The 21,146-nt window shown below is 47.9% G+C and overlaps 7 protein-coding genes across 7 annotated transcripts; 3 read left to right on the plus strand and 4 right to left on the minus strand.

Annotated features, from left to right (window-relative positions):
* Positions 1-80: 80 nt before the first annotated feature.
* On the minus strand, positions 81-888 carry FTJAE_4127 (uncharacterized protein; the record flags this gene model as incomplete). The annotated part of the gene is made up of 2 exons (XM_037350500.1): positions 81-413; positions 460-888. 2 exons carry the CDS (start codon positions 886-888, stop codon positions 81-83), a joined length of 762 nt encoding a protein of 253 aa, XP_037208807.1.
* An 832-nt stretch (positions 889-1,720) lies between these two features.
* Positions 1,721-3,137, plus strand: FTJAE_4128 (uncharacterized protein; the record flags this gene model as incomplete). The annotated part of the gene is made up of 6 exons (XM_037350501.1): positions 1,721-1,909; positions 1,965-2,001; positions 2,061-2,140; positions 2,198-2,574; positions 2,622-2,698; positions 2,755-3,137. 6 exons carry the CDS (start codon positions 1,721-1,723, stop codon positions 3,135-3,137), a joined length of 1,143 nt encoding a protein of 380 aa, XP_037208808.1.
* A 598-nt stretch (positions 3,138-3,735) lies between these two features.
* FTJAE_4129 (choline permease) lies at positions 3,736-5,379 on the plus strand (the record flags this gene model as incomplete). The annotated part of the gene is made up of 2 exons (XM_037350502.1): positions 3,736-5,049; positions 5,107-5,379. The coding sequence occupies 2 exons, from the start codon at positions 3,736-3,738 to the stop codon at positions 5,377-5,379; spliced, it is 1,587 nt and encodes a 528-aa protein (XP_037208809.1).
* Positions 5,380-5,838: 459 nt separating this feature from the next.
* FTJAE_4130 (copper amine oxidase 1) lies at positions 5,839-8,596 on the minus strand (the record flags this gene model as incomplete). Its single annotated transcript, XM_037350504.1, has 6 exons — positions 5,839-5,980; positions 6,352-6,507; positions 6,558-7,207; positions 7,255-7,449; positions 7,501-8,206; positions 8,262-8,596. The coding sequence occupies 6 exons, from the start codon at positions 8,594-8,596 to the stop codon at positions 5,839-5,841; spliced, it is 2,184 nt and encodes a 727-aa protein (XP_037208810.1).
* A 1,443-nt stretch (positions 8,597-10,039) lies between these two features.
* FTJAE_4131 (ankyrin unc44) lies at positions 10,040-15,103 on the plus strand (the record flags this gene model as incomplete). The annotated part of the gene is made up of 8 exons (XM_037350505.1): positions 10,040-12,712; positions 12,852-13,253; positions 13,303-13,651; positions 13,711-13,949; positions 14,007-14,423; positions 14,482-14,592; positions 14,660-14,744; positions 14,799-15,103. 8 exons carry the CDS (start codon positions 10,040-10,042, stop codon positions 15,101-15,103), a joined length of 4,581 nt encoding a protein of 1,526 aa, XP_037208811.1.
* A 113-nt stretch (positions 15,104-15,216) lies between these two features.
* Positions 15,217-17,100, minus strand: FTJAE_4132 (het-6-heterokaryon incompatibility; the record flags this gene model as incomplete). Its single annotated transcript, XM_037350506.1, has 1 exon — positions 15,217-17,100. The coding sequence occupies one exon, from the start codon at positions 17,098-17,100 to the stop codon at positions 15,217-15,219; it is 1,884 nt and encodes a 627-aa protein (XP_037208812.1).
* A 1,131-nt stretch (positions 17,101-18,231) lies between these two features.
* On the minus strand, positions 18,232-19,817 carry FTJAE_4133 (uncharacterized protein; the record flags this gene model as incomplete). Its single annotated transcript, XM_037350507.1, has 6 exons — positions 18,232-18,750; positions 18,844-19,112; positions 19,157-19,306; positions 19,353-19,425; positions 19,475-19,593; positions 19,643-19,817. 6 exons carry the CDS (start codon positions 19,815-19,817, stop codon positions 18,232-18,234), a joined length of 1,305 nt encoding a protein of 434 aa, XP_037208813.1.
* Between the last annotated feature and the right edge of the window lie 1,329 nt (positions 19,818-21,146).

The raw sequence follows: 21,146 nt of genomic DNA on the forward strand, positions 1-21,146 counted from the left end.
CCTGCAAGGACGAGCTCAGGCATCGTCAATCAGGGCCGATAGCATCGTTTCTATTCAATGACTCGCTCAGTCTAATCTATTTACGCTCGACCCTCAACAATCTTGACGATTAATTCTGCTGTCTCCTTCGTCTTCTCCACGAACGGACTATGACCTGCCGCCAGCCTTGCAGATCTCATCCCAGGCGTTGACTCAACAAGCCTTTCTTGAAGAGGCAATAAGATAAGCTGGTCATTTTCGCAAATGATATATGTCTTCGGGATAGTAATATCCGAAGCGATAAAGTTCAGGCTCGTCTCAAACGCATCCTGGGAATGCGGCTCCGTAGACTCCAAAGCTTTATCTATCGCGTCCTCGGTACAGCCACTGTACACACTCTCCCTCGCCCCCTCCGCCATCGCAGTAATTTGATTCTACAAGCTATTAGCGATATGATGCAAACGCTTCGGTCTTGCTTACCTTTGTATACTTCTCACCCGCCTGCAACCACGGCGGATAAGCCCCACCAAACGTGGTGATAAGATCCCAGCCCTTGACCGGGATAGCAAATGCAGCTAAGAAGATAATCGAATGGAATCCACCTTTCAAGCCGCGCTTCGCACGCTCTTGTGTGCCTTGACCTTCAGTCGCGGCAGTAGCGGGAATGCCGCCGTAGGAATGAGCGATTAGAACGACTTCGCGACCTTGGTTGAAGAAAGGTTCTGCGGTTTCGATTATCTTGGCTTTGTCTGCTTCCCATGTGACGCCGTGGCTTTCAGGGCCTACGGAGGGGAGCTTGGGGATTATGCATTCGTAGTTGAGGTGGGTGAGGGCTGATTTTATGGCGTCGTAGCATTTGGGGGGATGCCATGCTCCGTGGACGAACAGTAGAACTGGTTTTTCGCTCATCTTCAGTATTGTTCGCGGTTGTGAAGTGATGTGGCTGGCTGTTTCATATCACAAAAGAGACCAAGCACACTTCTTATAATTAGCCACAATATCATGATGCACGCTCTGCAGAAAACAGCTCATGAAGCAGTCCACGTGGATCCCTCGTAATACATCCCTGTCGCCACCTCCATCCCTTTGGATCCGAGGGAGCACCACTTAGGTACCTCTGTGAGGTCCTGCCAATAAGGAAGCCAGTATTAAAGGGACTTAAGCTAATTAGTTATTAGCACTAAGACCTAGGTACCCTTAATAATATAGTCTGCTGATTGTGACCTCTATCCTCACTGCTGTGCCTTTGAGGCTGGTATTTATGGCGTAAAGATCTGCAGCCAATCAATAGTAGAGCATGCCCCATAACAATACTTAACTGGTGCTCCCTCGGATCCAGAGGGATAGAAGTAGAGGCTTGACTGACGGTTCAGGGGTAGTGAGGTGAGGTTCTGCGGCTGCAAATCCTTCAATGGGTCAACGTTCGAGTTAGAGTTTGCACCCCTGTCTTTCCGCACACTAACACCGCGAGTTTGGTTCGAGACCCTTGATTTTGCCTTATAGGGTTGCATTCGCTGCGGGTTTTGTTCCTGTGAATGCCGTGGACCCGCGTCTGCCGCGTTATGTTGCATTGATGGATGAACGAGTCAAGAATCAGCTGTTTCAATTCTCTTTATAATTCTAGTCCTATTTTGGTCATGGCAAGTCCAAACTGTACTTCATGCTTCGCTCCCGGGGTTCGTTCCTAGCTGTTTCCGTCATTGAGTTTCTTTGCTAAAGCATCATTATTACCGTCGGCAATATGTCTGGCAATAACTCGACTTCATCTCTTCCGCCTGAGATCTTGAACCATAATGAAGGACCCTCTCTTATCATTGTGAGCGCTGTGTCGATACCCTTCGCGCTTGGCGTTGTGGCTATCCGGGTATGGGCTCGACATCGCAAGCGGATGGCCCTTGAACGTGACGATTTCATGATACTGCTGTCGCTAGTGAGTTCGCACTGCGTCTTTTTTTTCAGGAGCAGACTACTAATCAGCGCACTAGCCGTTACTATGGGCGACTGCTGGTGTCGCAATTGCCTGTAAGTTTTTCGCTACCGTCCGTCATTATTTCTGTGCACGAGACTTACGATAGAAATAGCTGTGACGTATGGGGGAGTCGGGAAACCATTGGCAGTCAACATGATGCAAGACCCAAACCGTCTCGGGAGAGCTCAATTAGTAAGTGACAATCCCCATCATCGCTAGACTCCATATTCTAACAGCGTTACCCTCAAGTGTCTAGTCTTAACCGAATTCGTCTACGGCACAGTCCTCTGCACCATAAAAGTCGGCATCCTCCTAATGTACTACCGAATCTTCCCCACGAAGTCCATGCGAATCGGGGGCTACATCCTCGGCGGGATGACATTTTCATGGTGGATAGGCATCATCTTCGCTTCCATCTTCCAATGCTCACCCGTCGACAAAGCCTGGAAACCGTTTATGAAAGGGGGCACTTGCTTGGATAAGAATAAATTCTTTATTGGCAACTCGATCCCGAATATTGTTATGGACGCTATGATTATTGCGTTGCCGGTCTTTGAGGTGTCAAAGGTCCAGGTGCCTAGATCGCAGAAGATTGCGATTGCGGGGATATTTCTGCTTGGTGGATTGTAAGTTTTGGATGAACTGAAAGTAGGCATTTGCTTATTTCGTACAGAATCGTGATCATTAGTTGCATTCGGCTGAAATACATTGTGGCGCTCCTCCAAGCCGGTCAAGAAGCAGACTTCACGAGTAAGTACCTAATTCCTTTCGCTGTCGATAAACACCATACTAGCCGACATACACAGAACTCATCTCAACTCCCTGGATCTGGACAGTAATTGAACCATCCGTCGGCCTCCTCTGTGCCTGTCTCCCAACAATGCAACCACTATTATACGTCCTCTTCGGTCGCTTCATTACCAAAACTACACAGGATCGTAGTAAAGAAGGGATCATCACCATTGGAGGTAGCGGCCAAAAGTCAGCAGACAGACAGAAGGGTCCTGTCAAGGATGGACCGTTTCGCAGACTACATGATAATGATTCGGCTGAGGAGCCTGTTTTGTGGCCGGAGACGTATCATAATCAGCATAATACTGTGGTGGAACACTCGAAGGGTGTGGCTGTGGATGAGATTCCTCTAGGGACGATTGCGGTGAAGAAGGATATACGGTGGGAGGAGTCGTAAAGACCAGTCACATGTTGAGGAATAGTTTTAAATTACCGACAGTTGTTTCAGTTTATCATAATTGAGGCGTTTCTGGAAACCGTCAGAGACTTGTTCTTTTAAAGTAAGTACTTACGAAGCTGCAACTGCATAATGACCAGTTAAACCCCCATTCATTTTGTACAGGTACAAGTGATGAGACACTGCTCAGTGCTCACATAGTAATGACGCCCGCCGAGGATACATATAGTTAGTGTGGTATCACGAAACTGAAACTCTGTCTGTCCCAACTTACTGGCTCAATTATGTGTAATACATGGTATCGCAAGGTGAACCAACCTGTCTTGATCTGATGACGGTAGAATACCCTACATTCCCTGAACCCCCTGTAGCTCCCCCGCAATCTCCGATAACCAGTGGATTCTCCCCACAACCACTATCGCCCTTATCGTCCCCCGACGGCCGATTACACCCAGCCAATCAAACAACCTCACCAAACCAATAGCATATCTCTATCCGCCGTCTTTAGATCAACATCAACCTCAAAATCCACCTTCACCCCTTTCCTCATGTCGAACTCATCACCCTTCCATCTTCTCCACCGTGTATTCTCAGCAATATGAAGAATCACGACGCTGACTTGGCCCGCGATGCCGCTCAACTCGCAGCGCTAGGCCACAAACAAGAGCTAGAACGAAATTTCTCCTTCGTCTCTATGCTCGGTCTTGCGTTTTCAATTCTCAATTCTTGGACCGCCCTTGCGTCGAGTTTATCTGTGGGCTTGCCTAGCGGTGGTCCTACAGCTGTTATTTGGGGCCTTGTCACAGCTGGAGTGGGGAGTCTGTCGCTTGCTGTTTCGAACGCCGAGTTTCTTTCTTGTTATCCTACCAGTGCTGGACAGTATCACTGGGCAGCGATTATATCGCCACCGAAATGGGTCGCTATTGTCTCGTGGGTTACTGGCTGGGTTAATGTCAGTGGATGGGTCGCTCTATCTGCTTCTGGTGGTGTTTTGGGTGGACAGTTGTTTCTTGGTATTATTACCATGTACGACCCCGATTTCGCACCGACGAGATGGCAGTATTTCTTGCTGTTCCTCTTATACACATTCCTCGGGTTCTTCCTCAACTTGTTCTTCGCTTCGGGATTGCCGATGATGACAAAGATTGCGCTGATCTGGTCTGTCTGCGGTCTCCTCGCTACTACTATCACCGTCCTGGCCACCAGTGCCCCTGACTTCCAGCCGGCTAGCTTTGTCTTTGGAGAATTCATCAACTCTACTGGCTGGCCTGGTGGTGTCGCGTTTCTCTTGGGTCTGTTGCAAGGTGGTCTTGGTCTTACTGGCTTCGATGCCGTTGCGCATATGATCGAGGAGATTCCCCAACCCTGCATTCGTGGACCTCGCATTATGGTAGCTTGTGTCGCTATGGGTCTGGTCACAGGATTTGCCTTCCTTGTCTGTCTTTTATTCGTCATCAAGGATGTGGATGCGGTTGTCGCCTCCCCAACTGGCCCTCTCGTCGAGATCTACCTTCAAGCGACAAACAGTAAGGCCGGCACTGTTTGCCTGCTCCTCTTCCCCATGATCTGCCTTGTCTTTGGGACCCTGGGTATCATGGCCACAAGCACTCGTATCCTTTACGCCTTTGCTCGTGATGGAGGCTTGCCCTTCTCCCGAGTGTTCGCCAAGGTTGACCAACGATGGGGCATTCCGGTCAATGCGCTCTTGCTCACCAACGCGATCGTCATCATCTTTGGACTCGTCTACCTTGGATCTACCAGTGCCCTCAACGCCATTTTGTCAGCAGCAGTTATCGCTCTCTCCATCTCATACGCCGTCACCCCTGCCATCAACTGTCTCCAAGGACGAAAAGGACTATTGGACAACCGACCTTTCGTGCTGCCGGAGTGGCTCGGCTGGATCTGCAATCTTGTAAGTCCACCCCAAGCAAATACTCGCGGTTTTGGATTTTACTAACCCTTAATCTAGGTTGGCATCGCCTATACCATCGTCATCACCGTCTTCCTCCTCTTCCCTCCCGTTAGCGATGTTACAGCCTCCAATATGAACTACGCCGTAGTAGCATTCGCTGCTATTATAATTGTTTCTTCGATCCAGTGGTTTGTCGATGGAAGACATAATTTCAAGGGCCCTACTCTTGACGAAGACGCCCTGTTTGTGAGCGGAATCGAAGAAGCCGGCGGTACTAAGATTGGGGATGACAATGACTCGAAGGTCAACAAGATAGATGCAGAGGTCTAAGCTACATATGAAGCGAGTTGTGTTGTATTTTATTAGTTTATTCAAGATAGAAGATTTGCCATTTCTACCTGGAACCACGCTTTTGATCTTGTCTCCAGACTGGACTTCGTCGTCTCCAATACGTTCACAGTCCAGTAACTTATTTTATGATGTAAATGCCTCCGAAAATATGGCAATGCATCGACTCATTTCTTTTAAATACTGCTCCCCCCCAAATTTTAAGATGTAACACTTGAGAGATTATCAACGTGGGCAGGCTGGGAATGCATCTATCGTCATGGCACGAAAATGAGGGCAACGACTCGTGATTGACAACTTCAGCAACATTTGCATCACATTGCCGGATTTCCCCGATGAAATGTATCAAGATAACGACAAAATTACCGACCAATGTTTGAAGATGCAAGAGTCAAGTCATACCCCGTGGGGAACAGATCCAGTATCCATCGCTTGGGAATGCTACATCGGGTTTAGTCCCCCGCAATCGCCGTTGACCCAAACCAGAAAGAGAAAGGTCATGCCCGTCGGCCGTCGGCCGTTTTCTTGGCCGCAATCGAGGCCAGGCTGGACAACGGTTTCATTATCTTCGCCACGGTAAATTCTAGGAAGATGAGTTTCTAGATCAGAGTCAGATGACTCAGAGATGAAGCTAGTGGTTTCGTTTCATATCTCCATAATCATTGCTCTACGAACCGACAGTCTAAGACGTATTTCAATCGTCTGCAACAGAGGGGGTTTCTCATCGCCTGTATCACTAGAGTGTGATCCCTATTCAAACACACACAGAGCTTTGACCAAAGATAACATAGTTCAGACAAAATCCTCTTTCTTAAATAAATGTCACAATAAAACAATTCTAGGTTCTTAAAACAATAGTCTACCAGCACCATCAATTCATGCTCAATGCCCTGCAATAAATAACACTCATCCCCATACAAGTACATGCTTCTCTCTGCCTACAAGTTGCCTTACAGACGAGGCTTGCTATCCGCGCAGCAAGAAGCCTCTTCACCCTTCTCGGCATTTGTTAGCTGCGAAGTAAAGTTCTTCCTGCCAGGCACATCGATAGCTGGATTTGCTGTAAAGAAATCAGCAGGCTTGATATGAAGATCAAGGATCTCGACAGGCCTGCAATTGGTTAGCAAGACAGCTTCAACATAATGGCATCTGGCACTTACATAACTGGCCAGTCCTCCACTCTGGGGTTATGAGTAAGACCAAACACACTCCATAGCACAATATCCTGCTGATAAACATCGTCGTTCCTGTCAGCAGCATCCGCTACACCTTCAATTTCCGACACCGACTGCAGCGTATATCTACCCCCAGCATAAAATTCATTATCCCTATGCTTAGTAACCCATAAATGTCTCTGCGCAAATCTCGCCCTCTTCGCCTGCGTAGAATTCGGATCCGCAAGCAACGGCCTCGTAACCGGCGCCAGAATCTTATACCCCACAGGCTGGCCACTAATCGGATTAAGCTTATCCATATTCTGCACCTTGAACGTGCGATCCGTGAAGGGATTGGCGTCAAGGCCTGCTGAGGCTGTTATTGGGGTTGTGACGACCTGGTAGGCGTTGCCGTTGGGGTTGGTGCGGGCGTCGATGCGCATGGGGAGGGATTCTGTCTGGACGAGGGTGTTTTTGTGGCCGTCTATTGCGGGGTCGATGCGGACGCAGAAGATGTGTTGGTGGTTTTGGGCGAGGATGCCGGGGCTTACGACGTTGCCCCATGGTGCGGTCTTGCCTTCTTCTATGAGGACGGACGAGACGATTCCGGTGGCGCGGGCTTGGACTGTGATGGCTCCTGCTTGGTCGAAGATATACTGATGTCGAGTTAGAGGTAATCGCGGTGAAAAGAGGGAGAGCTTACGTTGAAAATGTATTCGTAGTTGGCCAATGTGATGATGAACTGAACCACGAGCTCTCGTCTGCGGGTCACGACAGCTCGGCCAGTGCGCCAGTTTGTATGCTTCCAATTAATTCCGTTGTCTTGCTCATGCAGACAAATGACATTCTTAGTCGTGCGTGCAGTACCGCTGTGATCAACCAAGACACCATCAAAGTACTAAAACCTGGTCAGCATCATGAATTCTTAGGTATCCTCTGTGTCACTCACCTTGATGACACCCAGGCAATCGCACCCAAGCTGCAGATTATTGCAAGCATCGCCCAGCGTTCCATCACCAAAGTCAAAAGCCTGCTTTCGATGGAACGGAGGCCGAGGGTCCGCATAAGGAACAGTCATATCGCTGATAGACAGTCTGTACAGAACACTTCGGCCGTCGAAACGAACATCATGTAGCACCGCACCCTCGCGAGGGTTGAACGTCGCTCGCATACTCCACTTCTGCCAATTGATCACATTCGAGTCCTCAACATTAAAGCTAGGTCCCGAAGGCTGAACAACATTAAGCTCCTTCAAATCCCTGCGTAGACCGCCGGGCAGAAGCTCAGGAACATATTCCGATGGTGTCATGTGGTCGATGTTGACTTTGGCGTAGTCACCCTCAGCGAAGGTATGAGGATCGCTACCTCCGCCGGTAGCAATCTCGTGGATGCGAATGACTTCACGTGTCTCGGCGTCGATGACGGGGATGATGGGGAGAGGGTATCCCCAGAAGTTGCATTCCCGGTTCTTGCTGTCGGCCGCGTATATTAGGGCTTGCATGTGTCGGCGGTTTGGGTCATCAGCTGCGTCGAGACCACCATATGGCCACGGCTCAACGACAACTTCGAAGCCTTGGGGGAGGTTGAACTTGGCGATGCGCTCCTTGAAGACGGTGGAGTCTTGGCAGATAATTCGCACGTCGTCAAGCTCCTCACTACGAACCCGCATTAGTCGCTGCTATCGGTGGACTAAGGTACCGTTTGACATACCTTGTGAAAGCTGCTTGAGCATCAGCGCGGATGGACTCAATATGCTTGATCTTTCTTGTGCTGAGATCAATGATTGCTTCATGCGATTGCGGAGGCTTGCCACCATGAGCAGTATCAAAATGAACTCGTGCCTCACGAGCAGGCCTAGGCGTAGAGCTAGTGACCTTCCCAGCATGCTCAAGATCCAAATACGGCGCCAGGATCTCTTTCGCCGGCTCCTCAAGGTAAATGACCCGGAACTTTAGGACATTCTGAGGATAAGCAGCACGAATAATATCTCTGGCCAAGTTCGTCTCGTCAACTGAGAGAGGAATAAGAGGATGAGTTTGAGACATCTTGAGGTATGAGGATTATTGGAATAGATGGAGATTCTGGGGAAAGACAGAAGAGGAGCGAGGTTGAGGATTTTTAAGCCGCTTGGGACCAGAACTCATGATAACATAACGCCGCCTGGAGCTAGTGTCATGCCAAGATGTGTCGCCCGGCGGCGGATTAGGGCTCTAGCGGGCTTCGCGGGTTGCAAGGCGTAGGGATTAGAAAAGCTAGGCTGCACTTGAGCTAGCTGAAAGTGGGTAATGAAGTGAATTATGCTTAGTTTGACATGATCTGATTGGTAGATCCGATAGCTAGACAAGTTGCATAAATTTGCCCAGATTTGGTATATAACGGACAACGTCGAGATCACCTCGAGCTCTAGAGCTTGCGATCAGATATATTGATTGTCGTTTAAGCTTTTCGGGTGGAAGCTGGAATTCTAGAAAAAGATACTGTGTCCTTATCGTTTGTGTTAACGGCCTGAAGTTTAACCTTATGAGCAGAAACCAGCTGGATAAGTGCTTAGTAATTTGAATTGTAACTTACATAACCTAGAGCTCACAAACATATAATAGCTAAACATATCTCTTCGTCGAGAAGGCCAGATCTAAAATGAAATCACTACAAGACATGAGTGCAGTTTTGTTACCGTACCAAAGTCACTCTAACTACCTCATTGTAGCTAGATTGAGGTCTCTTGAGATTGTTTCTCAAGCTCACTCCAGCGTGACTACCTGAACGTCGCGGTCAACTGGCTTTCTGGCTCGTCCTTTCATGCATTGATAAATCAGTAAATTCGATAGATAAATGCTGTGTGCTCATTTGAGCTCTCGGCCATAAGTCTCAACTGCAGGTAATGCTATGGAGGTAAGACACAGAGCCTGATTTCTAAAAATCAGGCTCGGCTAATGCGCGGACTATCAGATAAGCTCATCCTGCTAATGTTCCGTTTCCTGCAACCGCCCATTGCATATTTGGCACGGCAAAGTCTACAATCAGGGAACGCCGGCATTAAAGATGCATGTCTAAGGAGTGAGAGAATGTTGGTCAGCCAGCCACGCGAAGGAAACGTAACGACACAAAAGACAGAATGGATGCTCATATCATTTCCCAGTCGTCTGACATGGAGATCAGGGTGCGATTACACGGCACAACCAACCAACGTCCAATAGGCATCAAGGCGAAGGTGGCACCACAGCCCAGCTCCTGCAATATTGCGGATACCCTCTAATCTCAACCAATAGGTGGCAAAAGCAACCAATATCACACGCAGTCATCGAAAACTCATATGGGTAAGTATTGCGAGAAGCAAGGGTGGGCGGCTATAGGTACAGCCCAACCCCCAGAAAATCTCACCTCAAGAGCTTTCCACTTCGCCATACCTACCAGCTCAAGCCCAGAATACAACGAATAACAATCTTTTCAATTTATCTATCTGCATTTCTCAATCCAGTGATATCAAAATGGCCGAAACCATTCTAGCTATCATGGCTGACAATGACGGAGGCCTCGACAAGGATTTCCCAGTGCCCGAAGATCCCGGCGATGAAGTAGCGAGGCATCCTGATAGCGACAGTAGCTCTACTGATGAAGGGGACGAAAGCGACAAGCCTAAACCGCTCCCCTTACATGAGAAGCTCCTGGAAATAGCAGAGGCTGAAGAGGAATCTAAGGCAGCCCTTTCCGCAGAGTTCAATTTTTTACTCGTCGAAAGTCGGTCTGAGATCAATACGCGAGACTCAACCGACGCAACAGCCCTCCACGTCGCGATTGAGCATGGTCTCGAAGCTGAAGCTCAAAAACTCATCGAGAATGGAGCGGACACCGGTATGAGCGACAGCGACGGGAAACAAGTTCTCCACCTGGCTTGTAGAGGGGGCTTGACTGAGCTAGTCACATTCCTACTTGGTCAGAGCCCAAACGTCAACACTACATCAAAGAATGGCGACACTCCACTCGCTGCGGCGTGTCGAAATGGCCATGCAAACATCGTTAATCTCCTTCTCGACATGAAAGCGAACGTTAAGACAGCTGATGAGGAAATGTGGACTCCACTACACTGGGCTAGCTGGGAAAATCATGTTGAAATCGTGAAGCGTCTTCTTGATGAGGACACGGATATCGATGCCACTGAGGGGAACGAAAACTGGACTCCGCTCAATGCAGCTGCTTATCGTGGCCACGAAGAAGTCGTTTCTCTTCTCCTTAGAAAGAGCGCCGACCTCTCCATTCCGGACTCATCAAATTGGACTCCCTTGATGACAGCGACGAGAATGCAACATCCCGAAATTGCCAGGACAATCCTTCGCTACAAGGAATCATCTAAAAAGGATTTTCTTGAGATACGTGATGATGGAAACAACACCCCTTTAAGCGTCGCCAGCTACTATGGGTATAATGACATTGCATCTCAACTAATCGACGCTGGCGCAGATTGCAACGCTACAGACAATGATGGTATGACTCCATTGCATTCCGCCAGTTTTCAAAACCATTACCAGATCACTACTCTTTTGTTATCCAAAGCCTCGGAATTTGGCATCGACATTGAAGCAAAGGCAAAAGCAAAGAATGGCAGAACTCCCTTGCATCTCGCAAGTCTCCAAGGCAATGAGCTTATCGTCAAGACATTGCTTCAAGCGAAGGCCTCTATAGATGCCACAGATGACTCGAAACTGACTCCACTACATCTTGCTAGTGGTGCGAAATCAGAGGATAGATGTGACTCAGAACACGACCCGGTTTTACCGGGACCAAGCGGTGAGAATGACACAGATTGGGAGAAACGGAATGCAGAAGCCATGTCTGGACGACATTTAGCGGTCGTTGAGCTTTTGTTGAAGAATAAGGCCAGCCCATGCCTCAAAGCTGCGAATGGGGACACCGCTCTACATCGTGCTGCAGCAACCGGCGACAAGGAGAGAATCGATATCCTGATGAAGCACATGAAATTAGAGGATTTTTCTTGGAAAAACTGGAAAGACAGCCCAGTCCAATCAGCCCTTCGTGGTAGTGATCCGCAAGCTGCCATGGAAGCGTTGTTAGGTGAAGAAAAGGTCAAGACAGCGGCCTTTTGGAAAGATGGTGGACGGATTAATGTCATCAAAGAGGCTATGAAAGCATCTGAACCCCAACACATAGTTGGTCAGATATTCTGTCAGATAGCAGCAAATGATGACACTGCTCCTGAAGGATCCAACAACTGGAGCCCGATCCGATGGGCAGCACACGAAAGGCTTCCCGATGTATTGTCTCAACTAATCGACGAGTCCGGTCCTTCTGGAGACGTGGGTAAGATGGTACATGAAGCCCTACAGGAGACTTCCAAGTCGATAACACTGAAGGAACTTGAGTCCGAGCCGTCGTGCGAAAAGCTTGTACAGGTTTTGTGGATTCTCATCACGACTTCAGAGCGAGTGCCTCTGAACACCCAAGCAATCAGAGACGCCTCGCGTTTTGTACGAGAAAAGACTTCTCCTTCGAAGCCGGTGGACATGGAGGTATTGAGGAGCCTCTCTGCCCTGTTAAGGGTGAGATTGTCGAAACTTGACGATCTCAAAGCTCCAAATGACTCGATTCTCCGAAACAAAAAGTTTAGTTTGAATAAGGACGCCATGTATTGGTCTAAGCAGGGAATGTACGATGGTGTACTTTCGGAAACAAAAGCGCTGGAAACACGTTTTGCGAAATATGCAGAGTTTTCGGACACATTGCAAACTATGGAAAGTCATTTGTCGAAATATGCAGAGTACTACTCCAGGGAGAAACTCAAAAGCATTACCATGTTGAGTACATTGCAAGATATCCTCAAGGACCCCCCTTTTGCACAAATATCTCAAACACATAGGGACGAAGTGGACTATAAACCCCCTGTACCTGAAGCAAGTCATGAAAAGGTAGTTCAACAGGCTGAAGCCACTGTTGTCGGGTTCTTCAAGCGAGAGGGCGAATCCGGAAGAATACGACGAAATCGACCAATACAGGAGGTTGTCTACGATCCAGGACCTACCAATGTCGTTGGGGCTGCTATCAGGAGTCTGATTGACATGACCAAGAGAGGATCGATGCGCTTCAATAGCAAGCTCTACGCTAAGGAGAACCTCAAACTTACCTGGGTACATCTACCGTCGACTAATGTAGGTAAAAGCTATCTATAAATATGGAAGAATCGCTGACTTGGAGCAGATGCTTTGGATGAATGTTCGTATTTTGATCCATTCTACTGTGAAAAGATATGATAATTGAGGAACTAACAACATAATCACCGGCTCACAGGACTTGCTCACAAGTATCATGTCATACGAACAGTACCGTGCCCGCGAGCTTTACGAAGTCAGGTCCTTCTTTCGAGATAGCTGGGTTGAAGTTCCCGATAAAGAGTCACGTTTAAGAATGATGAGACCGCGATCTGTGATAAGACCGATAGAAACCGCGCCTAAACTCAGGTCAGATGAGGGTGCAACTTCTGAATCACTCAAGGATTATGGCGAAGGAAAAGGAGAAGCACATCGAGCAGAGTCGGGAGCAGGGGGGGAGGATGCAGGAGACACACCAAAATTCAAAGCCGCAGTCGCAGACTCAACAGTAGATGAACAGAGAATCTACAAGGACTGGGCCTCTAAACCACATCTGCCTGAGAAAAAGCCGCATCAATTTGTACACGCATCCGCTGTCTATGTTCGTCCAACTTTCTCCATGGCCTCTAGAGGCTAACCAGTGCTATTAGATGCCCTACCTCAGTTACTCAACTCACTGCCGACATTGGAATAACGGGAATCGAGAGCTGAAAGAAGCACATGACCATTATGAGGAACTACAAGAGAAGTACAAAGACAAAGATAAACCACAGCATGGCTCACCCACCCTTGATGAGTGGTACTATCAATTCGCACAGAGCGATCCTGACGCAACGGAAGACCAGGAAAGTAGGAACGAGAATCAGGTAGTGAGTAAGTATCTGAAGCAGGTCAAGGAAGCAGATGATACTACTGATAGCAGGGATACTATTGACCTGGATGAGAATCAGTGGACAGTAGTTCGTGTCAATCAGCTCTGGATTTGGACTATTGCAAAGGGTAGGCTATACCACAATTAAAAACGAGCTATAGGCCTGTACTGACACATAGATCTGAAGATTGGATCATTACTGCTACCTCAACACCATTCGACAACAGCCCCGATGTCCTTGTCGAAGACATTCTCAATCAGTTGAGCAAGCAAGCCGAATACGGTGGCAGTCGCGCGCAGCCTGTATCCGCTGCTGACCTAGTCCCTGTGATTGTCGATCATTGCATCGGCTCGTATGAGAGGAGGCCTCTCGATAATCAGCGTATATCTATTGGCCAAACATTCTCTCATTACATCAACAGAATTGTAAGTTGTGGCAATACCTCTACAGTTCAGTTATTGACACTTTAGAAGGGAAGGAAGGAAACAAATCTATTTGAGGGCTTCCGCGTGTGGTCATTAGACGAAAACCGAAGGAAGAACACAAACAACAAAGCTTACAGACGATCTCCGGCTGAGAACCTGCTCCAGTATGCTAAAGATCGCAAAGTTGAAGAGGCCCCTTCAAGCAGCAGAGACGACACCGCGGGGACTAAGCAGACGAGCCTTCAGCCACACAGTCGGGACATCAGTGCGCAGATCGAGAAAGCGACGGAACTCTACTGCGAAATTAAGGATGTTCGTGATGAAGTCAACATTCTCAAGTCAGTGGCCCAGTTCCAGCAAATTGTACAGAGGGGGCTTGCTGGCAAGGACGTGGACGAATCACGGTTCTCTTCAACATATGTCGTAAAGGATCTCAAAGAGCTTGATTCCATTGCAGAAAGGATCCAGGGAGCGGTATGTTTAAACTTGCTTTTTCTTAAGACACATGTATACTGACACTCGAAACTTGAAGATCAGCACCACGCTGTCACTACAACAAAGTGATGTTGCGAACCGTCAAGCGACTGAAGCGACAAGGCAAGGCAAGACAGTGATGACTTTCACTTTTGCCACAGTTCTATTCGTAAGTCTTACCCCAAGGTTCCGAACTGACCGATAAGATACCTCCTGACCTTAACTTATACAATTAGCTTCCCTTATCGTTTTTATCATCATTGTTCGCTTTGGATGTGGCGTCCTTCCAACAAGCTCCTGCTTGGGCTTTCTACGTGATATGTAAGATCCTATGACTAGAACTTACATCGATGCACCCTACTAATAATGGCACAGTCTTTGTCTCTATCGGGATCTCAGTCATCCTAGGTTGCAGTGTCTTCTGGTGGGACAACATCAAGCGCGCCAAGGACATACTTCTTGACATTCTAGAAAATTCATTCGAGAGCGCCAGCCGAACTTCAAGTCCACCGAAATTGCCGGGAAAAGAAGGTACAGCGAGCAAAGACAGAGAGGGAATTGACACAGCTGTCGATATTAGATCAAAGAGCAAAGATAGTGAGCCAGGGTTTAAGAAGCGTTTCAGAAGACAGAGGCGGGGAGGTGACGAAGAGACTGCTGAGAGTCATGCTGTGACATAGAGGGTTAGAATGCAAGACCATCTGTTCTTATTAATATGCCATAAATGAGACTACATAGCCACTTTCTACTTCTGCGACGTTGAGGTAGTGTTTTAATTTTCCCCACTATGCTTTTATACGAGACTTAGCATTCTTACCCCATGCTCAGTTTCGTCTCCCGAATGAGCTCCTTTAAATGAGTGACGGTAACTCTCAAGCTGATCCGCAGGCAAACTTGCCCCAATACTCTCCCACTTTGAAACTTGACCGACAATTCTACATTTTCCATCATCGTTTCTTCGTACGAGAAAAAGAGTTGGGAGCCCTGGTAATACGCAGATTGCATCCCCAACTTCTGCCACCGCATCACCATGAAGGAGTTGCCCCGCTGTTCCATCTTGTAGCACAAAGTTACTACATCCGACCATGCTCTTCTGGAAAATTGGGTCTATTATCATCCCATAAGCACCTTCCAACTGCTCCTTCGTTCCGACTCGTGTGCCGAGTGATGAGAGCGGTTGATTGTGTACCATGCATACATAAGCCATCATTACTCTCTGCACGATGATCGGGTTTTGTGTTAGTCGCTCTTCGGTGTATATGTCTGAAAGATGAAATTTGAACCACTCAGTCATGACTTCCATGCGAGTAACTCTTCTGATAGCTGCCGCCACTTTAACGACAGCCTCATCAAATTGCAGGAACTCTGCTGGTGATATGAGGCCATTATCGGGATCAGGCGTGACGGGCTTGCTGACAGACACACACTGGCTAAGCACAATTGCCGGCATTGTAAGAGCCTTGCCATCCTCAGAAACGTTGAAACACTTCCCAGGACTCGGGGTCAAATTGGACCTTGCTGTCCAGCTGTTTCGGAGGTCCGGTGTCCACGATGGCACAGACGAAAGGTTTCCGACGGTTCCCAGGTTCAAAACACGGATATCTTGGGTCTGCTCAAGAATGAACATTGTAAACTTGTAGCAGAGGTCCTCGAAAGATTGGGTATAGTCTGGTTGGAGTGCCTTAGGTAGAGGATCGCAAGCCAAGAGCCCGATGAGAGCATATAAACGATCGTGAGCCACCGTAGCTTCTAGCTCTGTGGTTTCATTCAACAGCTTCACCATGTCAAGAGCGCACTGCTTTTCCTGACTCACAGCAGCTTTTGCTTCTTCTGGAGTCTTTTCGCTTCTGGCCTGCAGAATGTTCTTGTACACCAGCTCGATAGCTTTGAACCTGACTGGGTTCTCAGCCATGAACGAGTAGAGCAGCTGCCCATCCTCAGATGGATTCAGTATCAGGACCCAAGTCTTGAAGAAGATCTCGTATCCCAACTCATAAGCTCCATAAAGCAAGATCGGCTGCTTCTTTGCTAGGACAGCTTCTTGAAGAATCCAGATCCGTCGGAACCATGGGCGATGACCGAGAGACCTTAAAGCCTTCCGAACGGATTCGACCTCAATTGCTGCTGTTTCGTCGGAGCGGCCAGAGCTCATGAACGTTTTGATGCGCTCATCTTCAGACAGGTCTTGACTGATTAAATCTGTAGGCACCTGAAAGTGCTTCAGCTTCTCGGACAGTCTGCAAACATGAGTCTCCTCATCGCTGTCAACCGGGCCCAACCACGCTAACACACGCTCACACTGGCCGTAAATCTCTGACATGCGGGGAACTTGGATCGACTTTTCAACTTGATCATTCTGATTGATGGAAATGGCATCTACCCAGAGCATTGCCTTATCACTGTCGTAATCATTGAACACATGACGGCGATACTGATACAGAGCATTGTAGAGGTTCCTGGTGATGCTGAATGGCTGGTCGTTGAGAAGGATAGTGGCGGGGTTTTCTCTTGCGCCCCAGACGTAAGACAAGGCCCAGAATCTTTGCGACGTGCGGGATTTAATAGTCTTGAGCTCCACCCGCATCAAGTCAGTGTTTCCAGGTTCCACAAGAAGCAGTCTTAGCTCGTCGAGCTTGAGAGGCTGATACGGAAAGAGAGTAAAAGTGTGTAGGTCCATTGTGACGTTAGTGAAGAGGGTTTAATTCCTCTCTGCCTTTTTGCCCCCCGCTGACAAGTCCCCACTGGCGTTTCCCCCCTGTAAGTCCAGTCTCACTGATCAACAGGGGTAATCAGGATGATCAAGATAAGCGGAACGGAAGAAGCGCTGTGATAGACTTCACCAACCGAATTGCGATAAAAGTATTTTTGTAATCTCCCCATTGCGATGTGACTGGATCATCGAATGATTGTCTGAAAGGGACCAATTGCCAGCGTTTGATGTTGATCCCATCTTCATGTAGATTCAGTCTATCAATGCTTCGTGATTGTGAACCTTTCTTTTCTATAGCTGTGGCTCGAAAGCAAAGATTTAACACCTCTTAGCTGCGAGATTACAAAGTGAAAAGGGCTCAAATCAACGTCAACGCTATAAATATCTGGCTGTCTACCCAGAATTCGCATTTCTCTTGCCACTTCTCCTTCAACAAATTTCACCACCAAACCTCCAATTACTGATAGAACAAGCTTTTCTCTCCGCCAATATGAAGATCACATATGGTCTGAAAGAATCCCTACGTGCATCTCTCCACCACGTAAGTCAATTCCCCAATCTATCCCAACGCTTCGACGTCTTGAGGGACGAACTGGAACGTCTAGCCGAGAGACTCGCTTCCTATGGTACAAGGGCCCCGAGAGGGACAAAACTCACCCATGACATATACACACTGAGGACTAGAATTTTGGGACATCGCGGTGCTATGAGAAGTCTCATCATCGAACTGAACAGTGCGTATAATAGAGTCAACAGGAGTGGATATGTTTCTGTAGCACAGCCTATACTGTCCATGCGTGATGGGGAGACACTTCATAGTCGCACACCACAGCTGGAGGCGTTGATGGCTGTTACAGGCTATGATGCGTATTATCAACGGTTGAATGGTATGTGGAATGAGGCTATGCGCTTTTCACAAGAGGTTGATTATCTTGGAAATTGTTGTGCTTGACACCAGCGATAATGAGCTGCTATCTAATACTGGACTGGGATCCGTGATACAAGTTCGAGCTTAGCTTAGATAACTGTATCACATAACAATATCTTATCTTGAACATTCCGCTCTTGCATATTCCATCCGTGGTATATTCCCTTCTCTTAATAAGGATTTTCTGAAAAGATGCTTGGCGCGGTTATGTCCGCAGTGATTCCAGTCGTCTGAATATTCGAGTCAATCGTGACAAGCGCTTTGACCGCAGATAAGGTATCCTGGATTTCCTTCGCAGCCTTGATGATTCCCGCTTGAATCGCTTGCTGATTCGCAATCAAAGACGTTCTAACAGATCCATCCGCAGCCTCCATCAGAGTTGCAGCTAGACCCAGGTTATTGCCAATCGCCGCAAAGGTTGACTGAATCTCTTGCAAGGCTACGCCGACGCTCTGCAGTCTATCGCACATGACGCCATTCTGCATGGAAAGCAGATTCACTGCACCAACTAGTGCATAGGCTGTCTTGTTTGCATCAGTGCTCTTCTTGGCGATGTGTGCTTCGTACTCAGCCCATGCCAGTCTGACATCATTCTGTTTCGCAATGATGGCGCTCGATCCGGAGACCCAGCCAGCAACGGGGATCCAAATATAAGAAACAGCAGTGTTGGCTTCCATCATATTACGGTTCTGTGCAACGGATCGTCAGTCAAATGTCCCACCAATTGTCTTATGGAAGTACCAAAGATCAATCACTTATGATATCCGCTCGCAACAACTTACCCAATTATCCTTGGCAGCCTGAGCTGCCTCAACGCTATCATTGAGAACTGTTTGAATCATCGAAAATGTCTCATCGAGTGTACTGATATAATGATCACCATCATACAATCCAAATTTCTTCACGACGGCATCAATCTCTTGTTTCGTAGCCTGAATCTTGCTTCCTTGCTGTATCGAGTCAGTCTTATTCATACCCATTGCATAAGGCTCCTGATCGAGGCGACAAGGGACGCCAAGCCCTGAATGCTGTAGGCTTTCTCGTTTGCCTGCTGACTCAGATTTAGAAGCATGGCACTTGCGTTTTGAGCAAGACTTTTGAACTGAGAGTCATTCTCAGAACCGGGCTGAGAGTATGTCTGGCTGGTTAGTGTGCTTATCATACTCTGAAGACTAGCTTCGCCGGGACCAGTGAGTTGGTCAATGAGAGATTGACAGAGCATTTGCGTTTCGGCGAAAATAGTCCCTGTATAAGTTAGCCCGCATAATACTGTTCACGCAGGTCTACTTACAGAAGCTCGATACTGCGTATTGATTGAATTCGTAGCACGCGTTCCAAAAGTCCAGCATGGCAGTTTCTGTTTGCTTCAGGGTCTATAAGTAGACATGTTCAGACTTTACAGCGCGTACATACCTGGTATAGAAGAGGATCAAAACTGTTCAATGACGGCAACGAGGCTTTAGGATATAAGGTCTCAAATGATGACGTGTCCGCGGGAAAGGACACGCCAGCGACGAGAGAGATCCTCAGATCTGTCAACTAGCTGTTAGCTCACGAGCTTGCATCATGGTAGACAATGACTACCGAGATAGCCATAAGATTGTAGAATAAACCGATGGCCCTTTTTGCCTGTGATGCTTCCATCGTCTTCAACTAACGGCAGTGATTTAGTTAGATTGCCTGTTGGGTTATTCAAAGCATTGATCAGAGCTTGTCCAATGTCGGTAGGAATCGTAGAAGTGGTGGTAGTAGACATATTGTCACGTCTCTGTTTCTAAGAAATGCCCATTGCTTGAGAGAATGGGGCCCGTGGCCGGACTTTAAAGGCGTACTACAGACCTTCAATGAGACAACTCGAGGTCTAGAACAAGCCACTTGGCCCATTGTGGCTGGGCTATCGAGTTCCAGAACTCATTTCGACAAGCCATATCTCACAGTAATCAGCGCCTGTGTAAATAGTTCTACGATAGTGTCATTTCAGAAAAGCGATGTGTTAATTCCATTCGTTACGCATCGTGGGCTCCGACGTATTGAGACATCACCTGTGTTCGCAGCCTAAAGCTTAACCCTATAGGCCGCAGTCATCATCCATAGTCGTATTGAGACAAAGGCAACTGCCACGTGATTCGCCCCTCACTACACCACTTTACCTCAAAACTTAGCACCAAAGGTCGCGCTACGTCTGATCAATGCAATTCCTTGATCATGCATGATTGAGAATGTCCGGCGGCGGCTTAGCCAAGATCGTAACCCTCCTCCGCGCAAACACAGCGCAATCAATTCCGCCCTCACACCCCTTTCAGTGCCGAAATCCGATCATCTACGCGGTACGGGCCGTATTACGGTGTAAAAACCGCTCGCTACTGGGGAAAAAGAAAGTGCCGATGGGGGGTTGGATGATCACCCTTGGCGTAGCTAAAACGGTTAGACTGCTGGTCATCTGCAGTGCTGCGGCGTAATATCCCCGTGATGATCTGACGTCGATAAACTTTCGAGTATTGAAGTTTATCATACAGTCGAGACGGCTCGGATTCTACGCTGATCTTGATAGAGTTCGTCTCGAAGTGTAGCTCCCTACTAATGATGCAGCAAACGGGCACTTGTAGTAAGCTTATCGCCGAGTGTAATTATGTCTCACTCTTGATGCCCTTAACCCTCGGTTTTCGATAGCCGTCACTCTCCACTATCCTCATGTTTCACAACATTTCCTTTCGTCATCGCATGACTCGTCCTTATCTCCCTCAATTCATTCCGCTCTCCGCCCGCGGACTTTCCATGGACCGTCCATGCTTAGCTGTCGTTGCAACGGTCGGTTACGATGGCCCATGAGGCGTAGCTCATCTAAACAGGCAATGCTTGGGGAAAATCTCGGTTATAATCGTATACACCTTTTATCCTATTGGCTCATGCTCATGGGCTGTACCACTGCAGTGTTACATTGCAACGGAGATAATCATGGGGTTGAGCCCTTTCGAGCCGATATGATGTGTTAATTCGTTTATGCATTGTCGATGTGGTGGTGTTTTGCGGACTCGGGCTCTCGGGGTATCAAAAATTCGAGAGACGACAGCTGGGTAGACAGAAA

Source organism: Fusarium tjaetaba, assembly GCF_013396195.1.
Source record: "Fusarium tjaetaba strain NRRL 66243 chromosome Unknown NRRL66243_c0000077, whole genome shotgun sequence".
NCBI classification, from domain to species: Eukaryota; Fungi; Ascomycota; class Sordariomycetes; order Hypocreales; family Nectriaceae; genus Fusarium; species Fusarium tjaetaba.